Source organism: Peromyscus maniculatus, chromosome 6 (assembly GCF_049852395.1).
Source record: "Peromyscus maniculatus bairdii isolate BWxNUB_F1_BW_parent chromosome 6, HU_Pman_BW_mat_3.1, whole genome shotgun sequence".
Lineage (NCBI taxonomy): Eukaryota > Metazoa > Chordata > Mammalia > Rodentia > Cricetidae > Peromyscus > Peromyscus maniculatus.
In genome coordinates this window covers 76,891,968-76,913,506 of record NC_134857.1, presented here as the reverse complement: position 1 = coordinate 76,913,506, position 21,539 = coordinate 76,891,968, and the positions used below count along the sequence as shown (strand labels likewise).

General features: G+C 44.6%; 1 protein-coding gene across 4 annotated transcripts in view; it reads left to right on the top strand.

Moving 5' to 3' along the window:
- The first annotated feature begins 9,767 nt into the window (after positions 1 to 9,767).
- The window catches only part of Gpr89a (G protein-coupled receptor 89A), a 40,181-nt gene continuing 28,409 nt past the window's right edge, over positions 9,768 to 21,539 (top strand). Inside the window, exon 1 of one of the 4 annotated variants that reach the window (XM_006982597.4) lies at positions 9,768 to 10,035. In XM_006982597.4, the coding sequence (XP_006982659.1) occupies positions 9,994 to 10,035 (42 nt within the window). In that variant the 5' untranslated portion in view covers positions 9,768 to 9,993. The remainder of the gene's footprint in view (positions 10,036 to 21,539) is intronic. The other 3 variants (XM_042279561.2, XM_042279562.2, XM_076574622.1) reach the window with 3 other exon arrangements.

Below are 21,539 nucleotides of genomic sequence, written 5' to 3'. Positions count from 1 at the left end.
CCAGCTTTACTTCCAAGTCATTAAATAAACCCCTAGAACACATGGTCCTACCAATAAAAGATGCCTTGACTAGCAAGATAACAGAAGCGTGGCTCCTTCCAGGGGAGAAGAGTTAATGACTTGAAAGCAGTCATAACATCACCATCGGGGGAGGCCTGCACCAGGAAGGCTAGAGTCACTCAAAGTTCAGTTAGAGGTTCAGGCTTGTCTGGGTAACCCCTGGCATCTGGGGCTTTGTCAAAAGAACTATCTGGCTTTCATGACTTCAGCCCTTGATGTTCAGGTGATGCATCCAACATAACATTGAACAAATATTCCTGAAGGTCAATATGGCTTGGAAACTCGTAAAAATCACTGACATTTGTGAGGTGTGGTGGCTGTTTCTGTTTAACTCTGGGGATGCCCACTGGTTATTCCTCTGCTCTCTATGACAGTTTTCTCTAGGTCAATAGGGAGTATAAGCCCCTCCTTCACAAGGTTTAATTCTTCTTCTCAAAAACTTACTAATGTGGAAATAAAAAGAAAAGAAAGAAGGCATTGTCCAAACCGTAAGATCATATTGTAAAGTACATCCTGAAGCAATGGTGCTCATCACTCCCGAATAGTGCACAGCTGGTTAAACCAAGAGACTGATAAGAAGTGAGACAATGAGTAAAACAAGGGGATGGTCCCGAAGTCCCACGAATCACGTTGCAGACAAAGAACATCTTGAATCACATGAGAATCCGTTGCTGCAAACGATGCCCAGGGGCTCATCTTACCAGAGCTCGTGTACAGAGAAGGAGGGAGGTGTCGGCCTTTGAGACTGACTCAAGGCAGAAGAAAGAGGCGCATGCATACAGGAACTGCTCAGCTGAAGCCACACAGAAGACAAAGGAGAGGACCAGTGCAGACCGCCGCTCCTCTTCAGTTCCTGAGGGGGCGATGGGCACGTGTGGGCTAAGAATGAGCCCAGGACCCCAACAGCACCTCCCATCCCAACCTCCTCCTGTCTGCCTCTGACTCCAAACTAGCCCTTTAAGATATCATGTGCAAATGATCACCCAGCAAGAGTTAGCACAGTCTAGATAAAAAAGTGTAGGGACAGGTTGGATGGAAAACTCCTCTGAGTATACATATGTTCTGTAAGATGTAGTAGTGTGTGCCTAGAAATTATGATGGAAGAGACAGGGAGCTTTCCCTTTCTTGAAATTATTGTAGTTATAACTAAATATGTCTTTGGGGAGGGGAGGTAATACAGGAAAGGTATCTCTGGATCCAGCAATTAAGTCAGAAGAGAGAAGCCGTCTGAAATACAACTCGGTCTCCACCGCTTTTGACACTGCCTCTCCCAGAACCTGGGAGAGGATGCCACTGGACTCCGGCGGTGGCCACCAGGTGGAAGTGGACAGGCTAGAGTCTCCAGTCTCACCGCCTTCAGGAGATTTCCAGGGCAAAGAACCAATTCTAGAAGAATTCAGAAATTTGCCTGGAGAGAAAAGGAAACAGCTCTGTTGCCTTCTCTGTGTGCTTTCTTGTCCATCTGGGAAACAGGAATAAAGAATGAGCCAAGAGATGCAGTCAGACTTCACTCCACTGGGAAATGGCTCCTGAGTGGCATCATGGGGATGGATGGGGATCCTGTTCTTTCCAACCTTCCCCATTCTTGTGTCAGAACTACTAACTACATGTTAGATTGTTAACAAAACAAATAAAACTAACTTGACTTTTAACCACCTTTGTTTTTTTCTCTTGACCTATAACTATCAAGTAAAAAGAATGCCTCAGTTTCTAATTGTTATTCTTGGAGTTGGGGTCCCGGGAAAGGAAGGGAACGTGATATGCTAGTGAATGATTGTAACTTTCTTAGAGGTAAAGAAGCCCTAGCTTGTGGGTTTTTCTTACTTGATTTGTGTAAATTTACTCACCATTATCAATTTTGAGCCACCAGTATGCTATCACTGGCAGAGTCATGAGATGTCCGTAGCACATTATGAAGTTTCTCTTCCATACAATGTATATGCAACATTACGTAGATACAGATAACCTCAGTGCTACCGTTTGAATGCCCTCAACAGTCGATGTGATAGGAGGCTTGATCCCCAGGGTGATGGTCCCCAAGCAGCTGGTGGAATGTTTAATAGGTGGGACCTAGTAGGAAGTCCTGAGGTCATTGGTGAATGAAGTCATTCTCACATGATCCCATGGAGGTTCCCATCTGACCCCTTCATATAGTTTTAATGTGACCTCCTGATAGTTCTTCAAAAGAGAGGGGTGACAAAAGGAAACACCCTGGACCTCCCAGATATCTCTATTTCCTAGCTTGAGATATGACTGCTCACTCCAGCATACGCTTTTACCATCTGCCATCTGCCGTCTGCCACAGAGCCCTCAGCAGATCTGAGCTGACACAGTCTTATGCCAATGAACCTCTCAGACCGCGAGCTAAACAGCACTGCTTTCCTTTACTCATACCGTGTCCAGTTCCTTGTTGAAGTGGTGTAAAGCTGGCCCGTGTACTAAAAACTAATAGCAAAATAAATAGGAGGCTTTGAGTATACGCTACCTTCATTCCATGTTTAGGTTTATGCCATCTAATTGTTAATAGTGAGTGAACTGAAGAGCTGGCTTACAAAATTCCTGAAAATTCAGCGAACGACTCGCTCGACAGCTTCAGACTGCTCCTAGGTGAAATGAAGGAGAATATGGTTCCGTCAGCGCAGAAGAACTCTCCCAGGCAGCTGAGATTCGCTCAGTACGTGTCCTCTCCTACTCTAGCAGATCTTAGGGAAAAACAAAAGGCGCACCCAGTTAGCCCCTGGAGAGAAGCAAAAGGATAATGTGTGTTCTCGTTCTTGCCCTTGAGAATTTAAAGAAGAAATAAAATGGTTTGTTGAGTATGCAAATGAACTGATAGCCAGGTTAAATTAGTCAAAAGCTTCTGTCTGGGATTTATCATGTCTCTCTCTCTTGTCAAAACTCTTCAGTCATTCCTCGGTCCCTACCATGACTGTAGCTTGTGCCCAGTCAGAGAATAGCTCTCTTTTTACCTATTGATATTCTCTTCTTTTGTGACAGCTCAATTTACCCACAGGAAGCACCCTTCTGCGGTTGGATATAGAGGTGGTAGTCGTCCCCCCCCCCCTTTTTGTATGCGTGTGGGTGTTTTCCCTGCAGGTGTGTCTGTGCACCAATGCACACAGTGCCTGAGGAGGGCAGGGGAGGGCCTCGGATCCCCTGGGATTGTAAGTCACCATGTGGGCGCTAAGAATCGAACCCAGGTCCTCTGGAAGAGCAGCCAGTGATGTTAAGTGTTGAGCCATCTCTCCAGCCCCTCTTTATGGATTCTTAGTTGATTTCCTGGGTGGAGGTCAGCTTTGGGGATCTGCTGGGCCAATCAGACAGTCCCTAAAATGTCACTCGTGTGTGGAATAACAGAGAGTGAAAACTGGTTGGGATTCATTTATGATGGCACAAGCCCCTGAATATCCAGATTTCCAGGAAATACCTAGTTCTTCTTTATTCAGACTATGGTTTTTAACCTTCCTTCAATTTGTTAAGCGCCTCCAGAGTTCTCTCTCTCTCTCTCTCTCTCTCTCTCTCTCTCTCTCTCTCTCTCTCTCTCTCTCTCTCAATTTAACATAGCCCAGTCACTTGCATTGCTTGTCTGCAGCAATCCTGCATGGATGTACCACCTTGTAGCCTCATCCCACCTCCCTGTGCATGCATTTGCCTTAGTCTGATGGAACCAACATCTAGTCTCCAGTACAGATAGTTCTGGCACACAGAAACAAATAAATGCTGTACGTTTCAGATCCGTGTCTCTCTGTTTGTGAACTTCCTCACATTCTAAGAAAAAGTTAATTGCTACTTCGTTGCAGACCTTTGATAGCCAGGAACCATTCTGTTGTCCTTACTTACCAAAGTTTTTATTGGGGTTCGAGAGATGGCTCGATGATAAAGACACTTGCCACCAAGCATAAGGACCTGATTTTGTTCCCCAGGACCTCCGTGGTGGAAGGACAAGTTGTCCTCTGACTTCTACAAACATGCTGTGGTGTGTGTGCATGCTATATGTGTAGAAAGAGACAGAGACAGAGACAGAGAGGGGGGGAGGGAAGGAAAGAGAGAGAGAGAGAGAGAGAGAGAGAGAGAGAGAGAGAGAGAGAGAGAGAGAGAAGACACTAAATACATACATGTAAATTTTTTAAATGTGTTTTAATTTACTAGGTAAGGGATTTTACCCTAGTTATCACTACACTCGAGTACTTGCAACATAGTTACATTTGATGAATACTTAAATGAATAACTGAGACCACCCAGGGCAGGAATGAGATCACTGGCCAGGCTCTCCCCAGCAACAAAGCAGGCTGGCACCAACTAAGGCTGTATCTGAGAAAGTGGTTCCCTAACCGCCCCAGGGTTCCAGGCTTGAAAGCAAACAGGTTTCCTTCCTCATAAACAAAGGAAGAGATTTGCATACAAATTCCTGGATGTCATCAGAGAAACCTTGGTGGCCACATGCTGAAGATGTTATCCTTTTACTTAGCTCCATGGGCTAACCAGGTGCGCATTTTGTTTTGCCCTGAGATCTGCCAGAGAAGAGGAGGCATGCTGAGCATATCTCAGCTGACTGGGAGATTCCTTCTGCTCCTCCTTGAATCATATCCTCCCTCATTTCACCTAGGCAATCCCGGAGCTGTCAAGCAAGTCGTTTGCTGAATTTTTGATAATTACTAAATACACTTAAGCATATGGTGAATTAAATGTAATTGTGAGTATAGTTACAAGCTACAACTTATATATTAATAATTCTTACTAAATTTTTTTTTTTTTTTGGTTTTTCGAGACAAGGTTTTTCTGTGTAGCTTTGTGCCTTTCCTGGATCTCGCTCTGTAGACCAGGCAGGCTGGCCTTGAACTCACAAAGATCCGCCTGCCTCTGCCTCCTGAGTGCTGGGATTAAAGGCATGCGCCACCACCGCCCTCTTACTATACTTTTTAAAGGTGTGAAGTCCTAGATTATATGAACATAAATTTAGGAACTGTGAATGGAGGTAACTCTGGACACCATCTTAGGAAGATGTTATCCTTGGACAACTAGAGATCAGAGGGTCGCCATGCCTACCAATCCTCATTAGTTGAACTTCTAGACATTGCCTGAATAAAAAATTAAATCTTTCTGGATAAATCCACTGAAATGTCAAGATTTATGTTACAGTAGCTATCATGATATGTTTATAGAAACTGATACATTGAGATTAAGTTAGATCTGTAACAAAAATTCAAAACCCATAGTTTGCTGTAGTGAGTAGCAAAGAAACAAAATTCAAGGCTACACAATAGACTCCCAGATAATTCCACACAAATATGCAGTAAAAATATTACTTGTGATGATTTATATATTAGTTATATATTACTGTGTAATAATCATTCCAAAACATAGTGGATTCAAAGAAGAACACATCATCTCTCAGCCTTTCTGTGGATCAAGTCTGGAGCAGCCTGGAGATGTCTTGTGAGGCTACCTAATTTGATTCCTTAGTTTTTTCAGCATAAATGTATTGGTGGGGCGTGCTGTTCTCAAAGACTTGACTGCTATGGTAGGATCCATTCACTCAAGTGGTCACCTAAGAAGCAAGTTGATGCTACCAAATTGGTCCCCTCCACTCAGGCCTCTCCAGGAAGCTGCTTAAGTGTCCTAATGACCTGGTGACTGATTACCCTGGAACAAGTGACCCAAAAGATCATCTTTGGTGACCTAACCTTGAAAGTCATACACCATCTCCTCCACCGTATTCTATTGGTCATTCCCCTCAGACTGCTCCAAATACCAGGGGGAGAATAAACTAGAAATAACAAGATTAAGTTACCAGGAAAGGAGGAAATATCTGCTGACATCATCCTTCTTCATGGTCATATTAAATTTCAAGAAATAACCGGATGTCTATAGGACACTTGAGAATGAAAATAGAACCCAGGAACTCCAGATAGATAAAATTTCACTCAGGAGTCAGTGCAACTAAAAGGTACTCTCTGGCCAGCGAGATGGCTCAGTGGGTAAAGGCATTTGCCACCAAGTTTGATGACCTAAGTTCGATCCCCAGATCCACAGGGTGGAAGGAGACAGCTGACTCCTACAGGATGTCCTCTGACCTCCACAGGCACACTGTGACACTAGCACACACATGTGCACATACAAAATGAATGAACAAAGGAATTTTAAAATAAACAAGGAAACAAGAGACTCTAAACTGTACAAAAACATAAAATAACCACAAAACATCTTCAAAGAAAAAATTATCTCATTATTCACTCAGGTCAAAGATAAGTGTTAAAACAGGCAAAGTATACAGGAAGCAAATGATAATTACTAAATGCATTTAAGTGTATGGTGAATTAAATGTAATTTTTTTGTGAGTATAGCTATAAGCTACAACTTATATGTTAATAATTCTTAATATGCTTTTTTAAAGGTGTGAAGTCCTAGACTGAGGAACTGTGAATGGAGGGGTTAAGAGAGAAGGAGGAACATGAGAACGCAGAAGCACCTGATTCCCTTAACTCACAACAGCTTTGCTTCTGTTAGCAGATGGGAAACACAGGGTTATACGTGTTACTTTAAAGCAATCTCTTTGCCTTCTAAAGTTCTAAAATCAAGAAACACAGTGTCTGCACAACAAATAAACAAAAGACACAAAATAAGGAGACCAGACTCATCAAAACAAAAACAAATGTTAATTCTCATTGATGTAAAATATAATAGCCACAACGACATAGTGTGAATCATTTACGCTGAAAAAACTAAGGCATCGCGTTAGGAAGCCATCAGAAGTACGAACAGAAAGACAGTAGCTCTGAGACTTGACCACGCCCCTCGGTCTTGGGCAGTGTATAGAAGACAAAACTTCAGAAGCAATTGCTGGGGTGGACAGCAGGCTTCTCACCCACAGCTCATCAGCCACCCACTGCTCTGCTGTGGACGTCCACAGCCTCAACACCGCAGCCATAGGAACTAGCTGAAGGAGCTCAGTGTGTGCTCAGGGATTTGGGGACACACATACTTAAAGGTCCCTTGCCTAGAGAAAGTTGAAAGTTTAGATGTTCATGATATGTTTCTAGTTGAAAACTACATGACAAACTATTTAATTGCCTTATTTCAAGCTAATGTGACAAAATACCATAGATTGGGTGGCTTAAACAGCACACACTTATTGGCCACAGTTCTGGGAGGCTGCAAGTCCAGAATCAAGGTCCTAACATTGTCACTTCCTGGTGACAGTCCTCCTGCCTTTCAGTCAGCTGCCTTCTGGCTGTATCTTCACTTGACAGGATGGAAGGGGAGAGGGGTAAGGAAGGGAGAGGAGAGAGGGGAGGGAGAACATACATGTTCCAGTTTGCATACCTCCTAGTGGTGGCATTAATCATGAGAGTGTCATACCTGTGACTTAACCAAATTTAATTACCCCACAAAGGTCTGCTTCCAGATACCATCACATTAGGGCTTCAGCTTGAGAATTGAAGGGAGGCAAACATTCAGTCCACTGCACTCACTGGGGTCCATTTTGTGGGAAATGAAAAGGTGTATGGAATGGTTCTACATCAGGATAACAAATCACCGCTCTCTCAGACTTTGAGACAACACCAGCATTGCACCTCTTTCTGATTGTCTTGCCAAAGTCATGGCGCTAAATCACAAGCCATGATAAAGGTAGGTGCTTATCTAAAATGAGTGAATGCCTGCCGACATCAGGAACAGGAAGTACTAGCAGTAGGGAGAACATTCTGTCCCACCCAGGCACAGAGGACAGGTGACCAAATGTTCAGAACAGTCCCTTATTGTTTCTCTTACTTATCAATTTCAACTTACATACTCAATTTTAAATTTCATCTATGTGTGCTTCTTTTTGTTCACAAATTATATAGATCAAATTAATTAGGCATGATAGTTATAGAAGTAAGTTTTCCCAGTATTCTGCACTAGCCCACAGCTTTGAATGACAATTAAGTGCCATATTGTAGGTAGCTACCCTCTTCCCTGATAGATGGGGCCAGGAACACAAAGTTCTTTGTTTTAAGACACTCTTATGGTAAGGCAGTCTCCACAGTTCCCTGGCACTCTGGAACAGGGATTGGACTGTGTGCTGCTTAGTTTTATGTCAACTTGACACAAGCTAAAGTCATCTGAGAGGAGGGAGCCTCAACTGAGAAAATGCCTCCGTAAGACTGTGCTGTAAGCAAGCCTGTAGAGCATTTTCTTAATTAGTGATTGATAATAGAGGACCCAGCCCATGGTGGGTGGTGCCACCCCTGGGCTGGTAGTCTTGCCCCACCACACACACGGTTTCTTTGTGTAGCCTTGGCTATCCTAGAACTCGCTCTGTAGTCCAGGCTGGCCTCAAACTCACAGAGATCTTCCTGCCTCTGCCTCCCAGTGCTGAGATCAAAGGTTTGTGCCACCACAGCCAGCTGGACTGGTAGGCTTGGGCTATACGAAAGCAGATTGAGGAAGCCAGTAAGCTGTACCACGTGACAGCCTCTGCATTAGCTCTCATCATTGTTTTGGGGGTCATGGTGTTTCATCACAGCAATTGTAACCCTAACTAGAACAGACCGCTTGGTAGAACAGACTGCAGATCAGAGAAAGGTAGATCTCTTTACATGCAGCAACCTGAGGGAGTGCTCTCATTTTTTCATATTGTAGTAATCTGGGCAGGCAGAGTCTAGATACTAGCGTTCCCCACAACACACACACACACACACACACACCCCTGCCAGGTCTTGACTGCAGCCTTGACTACAGCCACTCCTCCCCAGGGTTGTTTGGAGCTGGAGCCAGTTTCCTGGACTAGGAGGCCACAGTGGTTATAAAAACTACCTCGTGTTCTGGTGGGAAAAGAATAAGCCCGATGGCGGAACATGAAACAAGGATCCTTCCTGAAATGAGGATCCAGTGTGTGTGTGTGTGTGTGTGTGTGTGTGTGTGTGTGTGTGTGTGTGTGTGTAGGAGGGGGGGGGATGTGAGTCACTTTGTATTTAAGCCACAGCCACACAGTCTGTTGTGAAGGAGGAAACTACTTTCTAACAATAACCCACCTTCAGACTCCTAAATAATTATTCTTTATTTTGAATTAAAATCTGCCTTCATGTAGCTTCCAGTCCTTTGCCCTACACACACCCCTTGGGGCTGTATCAGTGTTGCCCATTCTTTCTCTTATTCCCGAGCCTTCAATTCCCTCTTCCTGTCCTTTCAAGGCATCGCCTTTGATCATGTTCCAATACTTTGCGCACCCCGCTCCGCGCCCTAGTTGTGGGTCTCACTCACGCCTAGTACTTCACAACCCAAAGCGCTGAACTATTACCGGAGGTCTGGTTAGAGTCCAGTGAGCGCACACTCACTAGGGCGGTGTACTTTTGTGGTCATCATATCAGACATTTACACGGTTAACTATGTCTGATTAAAACCTTACCTGCCTGTCCACCGTCCCTTCACCTGTAGATGTGACACTGTTTTTAAACCAAGTAAAAGCGGCCACATTTACAACACATGGGTTGATTTAAAGCCTAACTCATTACATTAACTTATTTTTATTATTTGCAGTGCTGGGGGATGTAACTCAGTGGCTCGCACAGCTCCCAGCCCAGGAATTGCTAACTCCGTGCTTTTAGCCATGAGCAGCATATCGGATGGCAGTACTACTTAAAACAAGAAGTTACCTAGGCGCCTTCCGCCTACTAAAGAGACCGGCACTTGCTCCCGGCTTTACAGCCTGCGCAGCCGCTGTCAGCGGGCGGGACCGAGCGCCGCCTCAGCCCCGCCCACCCTCACCTGCTGTGCAAACAGGGGAGGCGGCCGCCGATTGGCTGGCTGGGGCGCAGCTTGATGGCGTCAGCACGCGCCCGGCCAGCCCGGATGGCTCGGGGTGCAGGCCGCCTACTGCAGCAGGTGGACTGTCTTCCCTTGCGGCTTCCCTGAGGTGTAGACAGCTGGGCATGGGCCTCCCGAGGCTTCGCCATGAGCTTCCTGATCGACTCCAGCATCATGATCACCTCCCAGGTGAGTCGCCGCCCGCCCGATGGCGCCCGGGAGAACCCGGATTTGCTCAGCCGGGTGCCTAGTCCGGGTGGTTAGGGCTGCCTTGTGGCCCTGTCACTCACCTAGCGGGCATCCTCCCTCCCCCGCCAGACGCTGTGGGTCCGCTCTGGGGAGGGAGCAGCTCGGGGGCCCGTGCCACGGGGTGAGGCGTGGGGGGCAGTGCCCATGGCGCCTCCAGGCTTCCGGGCTGCGCCGCGGAGCGCGGGAGTCCGGAGAAGTGTGGCAAGTGTGGCTCCCGGCGGGCCGCGTGCCCCCTGGAGCTGAGTGCTGGGACCTGTGTGGACTTCGCCGGATCCGGTGCCGACGCGGTCCAAGTCTGACGTTTCCTTTGTGCAGTGATACTTCATCCTTCGTTTGCTTGCTGTTCACTCTTTGCTGATCGCGGTCAGAACCTCGTTTCTTCTCAGTTGGCCACCTCCATTCTTCTGTACAGTCGACATCTACTCGTACACAAAACTGAGCGAGTGTAAACCACTGACCAGTCCTGCTCCGCTGTGCTTCATCTAGTGAGCCTCTTGCCTTCCCTAGCATTCGTGTTTCGAGAGGGTTCCCCCGCCTCGCTCCCCGCCAATGTTTATCACGGTGTTGACGTCATGTACGTTTTTATGTGAATGGCTGTGTACTCACCCCCAAATGCAAGCACTCACTAAATAACGGTTGACTACCAGAAGCTCCTTCCGATTATTGCTCTTAACCCCTCTTTCCAGTAAAAGATTTTCTCTTCATCGCATCCGAACGGCAAGTGAAACAGTTCCCTTCAGGAACCTAAAGTAAGGTACATTCTTGGGTGTAGGCCCTACAGACATTTAGGGTTGTGCTGCTGAGTGCTAATGCTTCCCACTGCGGAGAATTGCCCTTGCCGCTTGAAAACCTCGGTAACAACACTTGAGAAAATATGAAACAAGAAAAAGCTACTCCGTTCCACCACTCTCATACAACAACTATTTTTCCTTTTTCAAAATTAATACCTTTCAAGTACATTTGATTGTATCTGTCGCCAGCATAGTTTTCAAATGTGTAAATACCCCAAATTCTGGACACACGGCCTTGCCTTTCTGCTTAGAACCTCTCTACACCTCTCTGTTGTCCTTGGTAACAACACAGAATGGTTTTTAGCTTTAGTATCGAGGCAAGAAAAATAACAATAGTTAAGTTTTAAGTGTTAGCGTTTTTTTCATGGAAAAATATAAATGTCGAAGGACTGAGGTTGTGACTCAGTGGTATAGCTCTTGACTAGAGTGGCAAACCCAGTCCTTTGCCAGCACCTTAAGAATACAAAAATAAAAGTGTAAGTAGAAAATTGCCATGCACCTTTGCCTGAGAGAGTAACATGAATATAATTCAAAAGCTAACCCAAGAACGTGGCTTTCTAATCTTTTATGCCTTAAATTCATAACCTTTAACTTTTACAGATATATCCACATGAAATATTAAATTTAGCTGACCAAACTGCTGAGATCTCAAACTCAAACAATCCTTTGTATTAAGTGTTCCTTGCCCATATGTATACGTGGCTACTTGATCATCATTGAGGTAGTAATGAAAATAAAAGTGTCACCTCAGGGAGGCTTTACTTGCCCCTTGTCAATAACCAAAGTGGCCTTTTATTCCAGCCACTTTCTTTCATTTCTGTTTTATTTTTCTTCTTCATGAAATCCAAGGTAGTGTCTTTCTCAGTCTGTCGTGTATTCCCTAGCATCTGACCCAGTTGCTGGCAGAGTAGAGGCCTAGGAAGTCTTGGTTTACTAGAAAGCACCTCCCTAGGGAATGTGGTTAACTGGAAAGCAGCACATACACCATGTTTCCCGTTTTGTTTGAACTGAAAGGTTTATTTGAAATAAAATGGGAGGCTTCATATCAAACCTATCACCTCAGGCCGGTGGGACAGCTAAGCGGTGCAGGCCCTCCAGCACAAGCCTGAGGACCCCAGTTAGGTTCCTGCTGCTCACACTGGAAGGAGAGAACCAGCTCCCAAAGTTGTCCTCGCGCTTCTGCATGTGCATGGGGCACGCACTGACATGCTTGTGCATGTGCACACACACACACACACACACACACATAAAATTACATTTTATAAAACTCGTTACCCTGACATTTTGTTCATCGTGCCACAGAATAAGAACAAAGCCCTCAGTGTGTCTTGCACGCCTCCACCTTTAGACGCTGACTTTAGCTCTTTAGCCTTGGCTCTCACTCGCCATGTCCATTTTATACTTATAGGCTTCCTAGGCTGCTTTTAGTTTCTTAACTTGACTGTGCCATTGGGCCTCCAAATTTCCAGAGTCTCCTCTCTTTTTTTTTTTCTCCCTCATCCCTTTCCCTCTTTCTCCGGGACAACTGCTGTTCAGCCTTCAGGTCTCAGCCTGGATATCCAAGTACTTCTCCTCCCAGACCAGGTTAGACTGATGTTTCTGTTCACCTCGCCACGGTACCCTTGACTTCCCCATGGCTGCCATACTGTCTTGTAATTACTTGTTATCCCCTTCGTAGGTGATCAATAAACCCTTTGAGAGCAGCATTTTTGCTTTCTCAGTCACTGTACTATCTCTGGCACCTGGCATATACTAATTGCTAATAAATATTGGCTTGTGAATGGAAGCATACTTGAATAAATATCCAAGAAAGGTGTCTTTCCCAGGTAATTCTTGAGAACGGTTCTGCTAATCATTGTCTTTTTAAAAAAAAAAAAAATCTATCCTACTTTCCAAACTTGAAGTCATTTCATAAAAGTGACTGTCACCTATCTTGTGTTGAGCCATTAATTGAGCTGTTCAGACTTATCAGTTCCAGAGTACTCTTGTAAGTCCCAGGAGTACACTGTAAACCAAGGTCAAGGGTCAACTTTACACAATTCTAAGACTTTTTTTTTTTTTAAATAAGCCATGCAGGTTCCAGTTTATTTGAAAAAAAAAAAATTTGAAGTTGTTTTTTCCCTCTGTATATCTTGCCAGAATTCATAGTTATCCTGGATATAATAAATCCTCCAATTCCTTTCTTTCTTTCTTTCTTTTTTTTTCTTTTTCTTTTTTTTTTTTTTTTTCCAAGACAGGGTTTCTCTGTGTAGCTTTGTGCCTTTCCTGGAGCTCACTTGGTAGCCCAGGTTGGCCTCGAACTCACAGAGATCCACCTGGCTCTGCCTCCCGAGTGCTGGGATTAAAGGTGTGTGCCACCATCGCCCAGCTCTTTCTTTTTTTAAGACAGGGTCTCACTGTGTTGCCCAAACCTAACCTCAAACTTCTGGGCTCAGGGGAGCCTCCAGCTTCGCTCTCTGGGCAGCCACAGTCCAGGCCTGGGCAGCCACACCAGCTGCAACTGCTCATTCATGTGCCTGGAATTTAAGTCTTTTCAGGCTTTGTCAGTGGAGCACATGATAACACATCAAAGCTAGATATCTGTCTCTCTTCCCATTCTATAGCTATCTCATTATAAAACATAATTTTTATTTGGTTTTCTTGTCTGGGGTCCCGTCTTTTTTATCTTGGTTTTTGTTTTTGGTTTGGGTTGGGTTGGGTTTTATTTTTTTTGTTTTTTGTTTTGTTTTGTTTGTTGTTTGTTGTTTGTTTGTTTTGCTTTTCTGGATTGTTTTAGTTGTTGCTGCAGATTTTGTTCCTTAAGTTACCCACCTGACCATACAGACCTCCATCTGACAGTACAGACCTCTCCCATTCCTAGCTGCCCAACTTGACGTAGGTTCATGTCATATGAGCGCCTGATAACTCATTAAAGCACGCTCTCTCTCTGTCTTTCTCTGTGTCTCTCTCTTCCCATTCCCTATCTCATCATAGTTTCTCTTGCCGAAGGTCCCATGTCTGCTTGATCTTGTCATCCTTGACACCTCCTGCTGATGTTACCTTCTAAAATAGTTCTCAAGTCTGTGGCCTCCTCTTCTGTGACCAGTGTTAGTTAACTCAGGGCTCTGTCACCCTCGTTTGAGGTCCTCCAACAACCTCCTATAATGTTTTCCTTCCCGGAGTTGTTTCCTTCAAACAGACCCCTAGAGGCTTCCGTAGTCACTATATGAAACAAAGCCCGCCATGCCGTTTCCTGCCTCAGTGACTCTCATCTTTCCAGAATAGTTAAAGTTCCTCAGGTAGCATGTTGGGCTTTTCCTCCCTATTCGTATTTAATAGACATCTTCTGGCACCACCTAGCTGTGTAGTGCCAGCACCACGTACCTGCTTTGTTCCTGATCTTTGCTGTCTAGAAAGCCCCATCTGCCTGTCCCACCACCCCACCACCTTTGCCTTTTACTTGCCTGATTTTGTTTGTTTGTTTGTTTGTTTGTTTGTTTGTTTTTCCAGACAGGATTCCTCTGTGTAACAGCCCTGGCTATCCTGGAACTCACTTTGTAGGCCAGGCTGGCCTCAAACTCTCAGAGATCCACCTGCCTCTGCCTCCGAGTGCTAGGACTAAAAGTGTACACCACAACTGCCCATCAAGAATGGTTTTTAATGTTTTAATGATTTAATGACCTGGGAACCTCTGTAGAAAAATGCAATACTCCCCAAATTTGCACATAGTAAGGTTTTACCTCAAATTGCAACCTTCTTCGATATCACCTCCAGAAAACCTAATAACCCTATAGAGATCGATTTGGTCCCTCCGTTGTATGTTTTACAGTATCAGGCTCATGTCCCTTCACTGCTCATCCACATTACATCTTTTAGTGTCTTCACCACTGTACTGTAAGCTCTTTGAAGATGATGACTGCCTTACTCATCTTTGAATTTCTAGTGGCTAGCATCACACATGGAAATACTACAGACATTTTTACAGGGAGTATTTACAAAGAACAACCAACCAAACATAGTCCTTATTGTGACAGCTCTTAATTCCTAACATTTCATCAAGTATTACAAAGCTGTGTGATCAGTGCCTTCATAAGGAAAATAGAATAGGATCATACAAAAGTATTTTTTTTTTCTGTAGTTGGGCGGCTAGAGAAGGTCTTCCAGAGGGAGCAGTGTATTCACTAAGACTGTGGGGTTGGGAGCAGAGAGGGTTGGAGAGAGTTCCTGTCAAGGACCACAGAAGTCTTGGTATGAAAGAACATGTGTCTACAGAGCCAGGGGAAGTTGTGTCTAAGTAAAATGTTTGCTTGGCGGAAGGGCACAAGAGGCTGGAATAGTTTATGCTGACCTGCTCGTGAATTTAGACTCCTGCTCCAGTCAATAGGAAGGGCATAAAAGAATGTTATTCATAAAATTCCCAGCCAATACAAGAAGGAAAGAGGAGTTTTTGAGGAAGGGATGTGTGTGTGTGTGTGTGTGTGTGTGTGTGTGTGTGTGTGTGTGTGTGTGTGTGTGTGTGTGTACCTTAGGGATGAAGCTTTCAGATCAGATCCAGCTCAAATCCAAGTTCTGTGTCCAAAGTGCATGGTTCTTCAGTGATGGGGATTTACCTCCAGCCTCTGAGTGGGGTTACCAAGGGCAACAACAGTAGCCTCTATTGTTTGGGAGTCCTTTGGACTTTCCTGACCAACAGCTTGAAAGAGATTTCTTATCCTTGGTGCCAGGTTTCTATTAGATGGTCTATGGCTTTTGTGGAGAACATTGTCAGCCCAAGTGGCAAAACTTCATTTTAATTTATTTTATTTTATGTGCATTGGTGTTTTGCCTGCATGCATGTCTATGTGAAGGTGTTAGGTCCTCTGGAACTGGAGTTACACACAGTTGTGAGCTGCCATGTAGGTGCTGGAAATTGCTATCCTTCTCTCCAGTACCTTTTTACTTTCCTGGTTTCTGTGATTCCTCCAGGTTATATATTCACATCTGAAGATTTGGAGCTAGGAGCCAAAAGATGAGAGAGAACATGTTTTGTTTTTCTTGGTCTGGTTTCCTCACTCAGTATGGTGTTTTCTGGCTCCATCCATTTACCTGCAGTTTTCATGAGTTCACTTTTCTTTACAGCTGGATGGTATTCCACTGTCTGTATGTACCACATTTTCATTATCCACTCGTCAGTTAAAGAACATTTATGTTGTCTCCACTTCCTGGCCAATATGAATAGAGTGGCAATGAACCTGGCTGAGCAAGTGTCTGTGGAGTAAGATTCTGAATCTTTTGGAAGTATGTCACCGAGTGGTGTAGCTGGATCATAAGGTAGATTTATTTTTAGCTTTTTGAGAATTTTCCATATTGACTTCCATAAATATCTGCTCCAATTTGCCATCCCACTGACAGTGAATGAGGGTTCCCCTTTCACTACATCATCCTTCAGCCTTTGTTATTGTTTGTTTTGTGATCTTAGCCTTTCTGATTGGGGAAGATGGAATTTCAAAGTTGCCTTGATTTGCATTGCTAAGAATGATGAACATTTTTTGAGATATTTCTTAGCTGTTTTTGTTTCTTCTTTTGAGAACTCTGTATAGATCTGTTTTTAGAACAGCTTTATTTTGGAGATTTTTTTTTTTAGTATATTTATAGTTTTATATATTCCGGATATTAATCCTCTGTCAGATACCTAGCTGACAGATTCTCTCCACACCGGGACTTCCTCTCTGCCTGGTTGTTTCCTTAGTTGTACAGAAACGTTTTACTTCTCTGAAGTCCCACTGTTCAGTGTCTTCCTCGATCCCTGGGCAGGAGGAGTCCTATTCAGACAGTCCTGTCCTACCCCTGTATCTTACAGGATACACCCTACGTTTTCTTCTAGCAGTTCCCATGTTTCAGGGTTTACACTGAGGTCTTTTACCCATTGTACAAAGTGATAGATATGGGTCTAATTTTATTCTTCTGTATGTGGACATCCAGTTTTCCCAGCACCATTTGGTGAAGATGCTATTGTTTCTTCCGTGTATGTTTTGGTATCTTTTGGTTCGTGGTCCCAGAATCAGGATTTCACAGAGACTTTCGCTGCCTGGGGGACCAGCCTCTAGCAGTACAAGACTCAAAGGGAATCCATGGAGTCGGCAGCTCGTACTATGACTCCTTTATCTGAGGGGATTAGGGAAAAGACACTCACACACTCTCTTGATGGTTTCCTTCAGACCTTTTCTTTATTCTTTTTTTGCATTCTCTATTCTTTATTTTCCTGGTGATTTCCTTCTCTCATTCTTGATATTCTCCTTCTAACTCCTTCTAACTCTCTTAATGTTTTCCTCCTAATTCTCTCATTCTTTATCTTTTCCTTCTAACTCTCATTCCTGATGTTTTCCTTCTAACTCTCATTCTTGATCTTTTCCTTTTAAAAAATTTTAACTCTATCTTTATTCTTTCCCTTACAGCTTATATACCCCAGCAAAATCTTTCAGGCAATATAAAAATTACCATGTGATTACATTCTGTTTTTCAAGTGAATGATTACAATGAATACAAGTAAAAAAAAAAAAAAAGTGTTTTCCATATCCCTTACATGATTAAACATTTTATGTATTACAGATGGAAAAACAAATTATCCTGAGAACCAACCTACATTCATACCCAAGCAATTTGTTGTAGATTAACCGTGTGTAAGCAAGCAAGATATTCTTTTACTGGCGGGCTGCATTTTTGCAGTTACAAAGAAAGGGACCAATCACTTTATTATTTATCTTGAAAGGTAATCTTATAAGGAACCTTAAAGGAATCACAAACCTAAACTTTTATATATGAAAAAGAATCAGTCAGCTCTACTTTAGATCTTTGGGGTGCATACCCACTCAATAGTTTCTTATATCAGGAGATTGAGGGCAGAAATGGGTACAAGGAATTAGTCATCACCTTTGGTCATCAACCAATCCTAGCAAGAAAGGCACGTCAGCCGATGATAACTGGGCTGCTTTGTTCTTGTTCCCTGACTTTAATGAGTTTCCCATTCAACTACATGCCTTTCTAAAACTTTAGATTATCTTCTTGGGTTTTTTAACCTCAAAGCTATTTAACACAAACATCTTAGTCTAACTTTATTTTCAAAGCTTTGTTTCAGCTTTGATGCACTCTGAAACCTGTGTACATAACTCCCAACATTAAGATTAGAAGAATTTAAACTAGCTGGGCTACTGGGACCCAATTGTTATTCTTAATCATTAATCTAAGCCTTAATAGAGGAAACTCATGTGTTCTAGCTGTGTGACACTTCCTTGTTTTATTTTTTTATCATCAAAATTCTATTTGAACTAATGTTATTATTATCAATTAGACAGTACAGTTTAAGAAGAAATCATCTTCATAATAATCCACAGGTAAAAAATGCCCAGTAGAATGGGGTGTTTCCATGAGATAAACACACTACATCACAGGCAGTGGGGATCTCCCCACACCCATTCACATCATGCCAGATACCAGAGAAAGATGGCAGCAGCAAACATGTAAAGGCACAGCAGAAGCAAAAGATATTCTGGAGTCTGTGGTCTTGGGGCCTTGCCTATCTGAGATTCATCCATCAGGGATTCACCTCCTGGTGGGCTGACACCTCACAATTGCCACCTGCTGCTCCTCTGATAAGGCCACTGCCAAGAGACCCTGCCTCAGGCTAGTTATTGTTCTGTCTGGGGCTGCAGCAGCCACCATTGCTGTCAGTATTGGCTTCGCTGGTCCCCTGCTCACTTAAAAACTGGCTCCACAGTGAGCTCTTCTCCTGCTGTGGACTTCCGGGACACTGTGGCAATACTTCAGAGAGACTTCTTAGCGATAGCTAATGAGAAGTCAGTCTGTTGTGAAGCATCTGCCAGAAGTACATTTGTTTCTTTTCTATTTGATAATTTTTTCATACAGAATGTTTTGATCGTATTCTTTCCCCTCCCCCAACTCTTCCCAGAGCTTCCTCACCTCCCTACTCACCCTACAGCATGTTCTCTCAAAACAAGAAAGTCAGTAAGCCCAAAAAACCAGCAAAACCAGGCCTGGAGTCTGTTCTGTGTTGGCCCGCTGTTCCTGAGCATGGGCCCTGCGGTGTGGCTGACATACCATTACCTCCATTGGAGAAAATTCTTTTCTCTTTGCCAGCAGGCATCAGTTGCAAACAGCTTCATGGCTGGGGGTGGGACTCTATGTCCAGTTCCCTCCTCAGCTAGGACTTGGTCTGGTTTGAACCCATGTAGGTCCTGTGTGTGCTGTCACAGTCTGTGTGTGCTGTCACGGTCTGTGTGTGCTGTCACAGTCCTGTGTGTGCTGTCACGGTCCTGTGTGTGCTGTCACACGGTCCTGTGTGTGCTGTCACACGGTCCTGTGTGTGCTGTCACGGTCTGTGTGTGCTGTCACGGTCTGTGTGTACTGTCACGGTCTGTGTGTGCCGTCACACGGTCTGTGTGTGCCGTCACGGTCTGTGTGTGCCGTCACGGTCTGTGTGTGCTGTCACACGGTCTGTGTGTGCTGTCACGGTCTGTGTGTGTGTGCCGTCACGGTCTGTGTGTGTGTGCCGTCACGGTCTGTGTGTGTGTGCCGTCACGGTCTGTGTGTGTGTGCCGTCACGGTCTGTGTGTGTGTGCCGTCACGGTCTGTGTGTGTGTGCCGTCACGGTCTGTGTGTGTGTGCCGTCACGGTCTGTGTGTGTGTGCCGTCACGGTCTGTGTGTGTGTGCCGTCACGGTCTGTGTGTGTGTGCCGTCACGGTCTGTGTGTGTGTGCCGTCACGGTCTGTGTGTGTGTACCGTCACGGTCTGTCTGTGTGTGCCGTCACGGTATGTGTGTGCCGTCACGGTCTGTGTGTGCCGTCACGGTCTGTGTGTGCCGTCACGGTCTGTGTGTGCTGTCACAGTCCTGTGTGTTCATGTACAACATGCAGAGGCACAGTTTGTGATTGGCTGGCAGGACCTGCTGCTGCATTTGCTTCTTTCTCAGTAGCAGTGTTCTTCACCTGTGGCCTTTTGATTGTTTGGTTGTTGTTGTTTGGGTTTTGTTTGATTTTTGGGGTTTTTTTGTTTTGTTTTGTTTTTTTGGAAACAGGGTTTCTCTGTGTAGTTTTGGTTCCTGTCCTGGATCTCTGTAGACCAGGCAGGCCTCAAACTCACAGAGATCCTCCTGGCCCTGTATTATGGGGATTTATTAAGGCAACTCCACATAATTTAAAGGAGGTTTATTTTGGGGTAACTTACAGCCAATAGAGGAGTTGGTTACAGGATCCAGGAGAAGTGAAGTGCCGTCCAGCTGTGTTCTCTGGAGAACTCTGCTTGGTGTACCATCCAGCATCCAGATCACAAAGAACCTAGAGAGCCAGCACATCCGGATCTCGGGTTTTAAGGGCTCCCGTCTCAGCCCTGCCCCAGGGGCAAGTCATAGGTAGGCATGGCAGTCACTGGAAGCATCACTAGAGGTAGTACTTCCAGGTCAAAGCTGGAACGGCTACCCACAACAGCCCGGCCTTTTGGTTTTTATATGTTATTTTAAGAGCTGTGGGCCAGGTGGTGATGGCACACATCTTTAATGCCAGCACTTGAGAGGCAGAAGCAGGCAAATCTCTGTGATTTCAAGGCCAGTCTGATCTACGGAGTGAGTTCCAGAACAGCTAGGGCTGCATAGTGAAACCCTGTCTCGGGGAAAAAAAAACAAACAGAAAAACCAAAACTGTCGTTTTGGTACTGGCCCTCTGTTACTGTTCCTGCTTTGATGGCAGAATGGTAAGACCTGCCCTGGACACTCAGTGCATTTTATAGTTAGAGCTTTTACAGTATTTGTAAGTCTGGGAGGTGTTGGAGTAAGGGGTAGGAAAAGAATGATGGAAACCCATTACTTGGGTGCTGGCATCAGAGGATAATAGATAATAGGTGGACTCTGCGGAAACAGGAGGCTGAGCAGATATCATGGGGTAGGCAAGGTATGGTTGAGTAGGGCTTGGACTGGGCTATTGTCAGCAATTATCATTGCTATATAAAGGTGACTGCCAATTGGCTGGGTTTTCCTGAGCGTGTGGGTAACAGGTAATCAGTCAAGTGGGAATTGGAATTGATCCTATACCAGAAACGCTTCATGATCATTTGGGAGAGCTGTAAGGAGCATAAATGCACCAGGATTCTTTTTCTGGGAAATACATAGCTCTATTTCTGTGAAAGCTTGACATTCTGCTTGGTTAGCATATGGCCCTTGGCACCAGCCTGATGCTGAGTAGAGCCCTTGTTGGTTTGCTTCTCTAGCTTATAAACTGGTTTTATAGCATTATGGAAAAATATATGTATTTCCCTTTTTTGTCTTTTTTTTTTTTTTTTTTTTGAGACAGGGTTTCTCTGTGTAGCTTTGCGCCTTTCCTGGAACTCACTTGGTAGCCCAGGCTGGCCTCGAACTCACAGAGATCCACCTGGCTCTGCCTCCCGAGTGCTGGGATTAAAGGCGTGTGCCACCACCGCCCGGCATTGTCTTAAAACTCATTCTATACAATGAATGATTTAAAAATTCTAGGAGCGAGCCGGGCGTGGTGGCGCACGCCTTTAATCCCAGCACTCGGGAGGCAGAGACAGGCGGATCTCTGTGAGTTCGAGGCCAGCCTGGGCTACCAAGTGAGCTCCAGGAAAGGCACAAAGCTACACAGAGAAACCCTGTCTCGAAAAACCAAAAA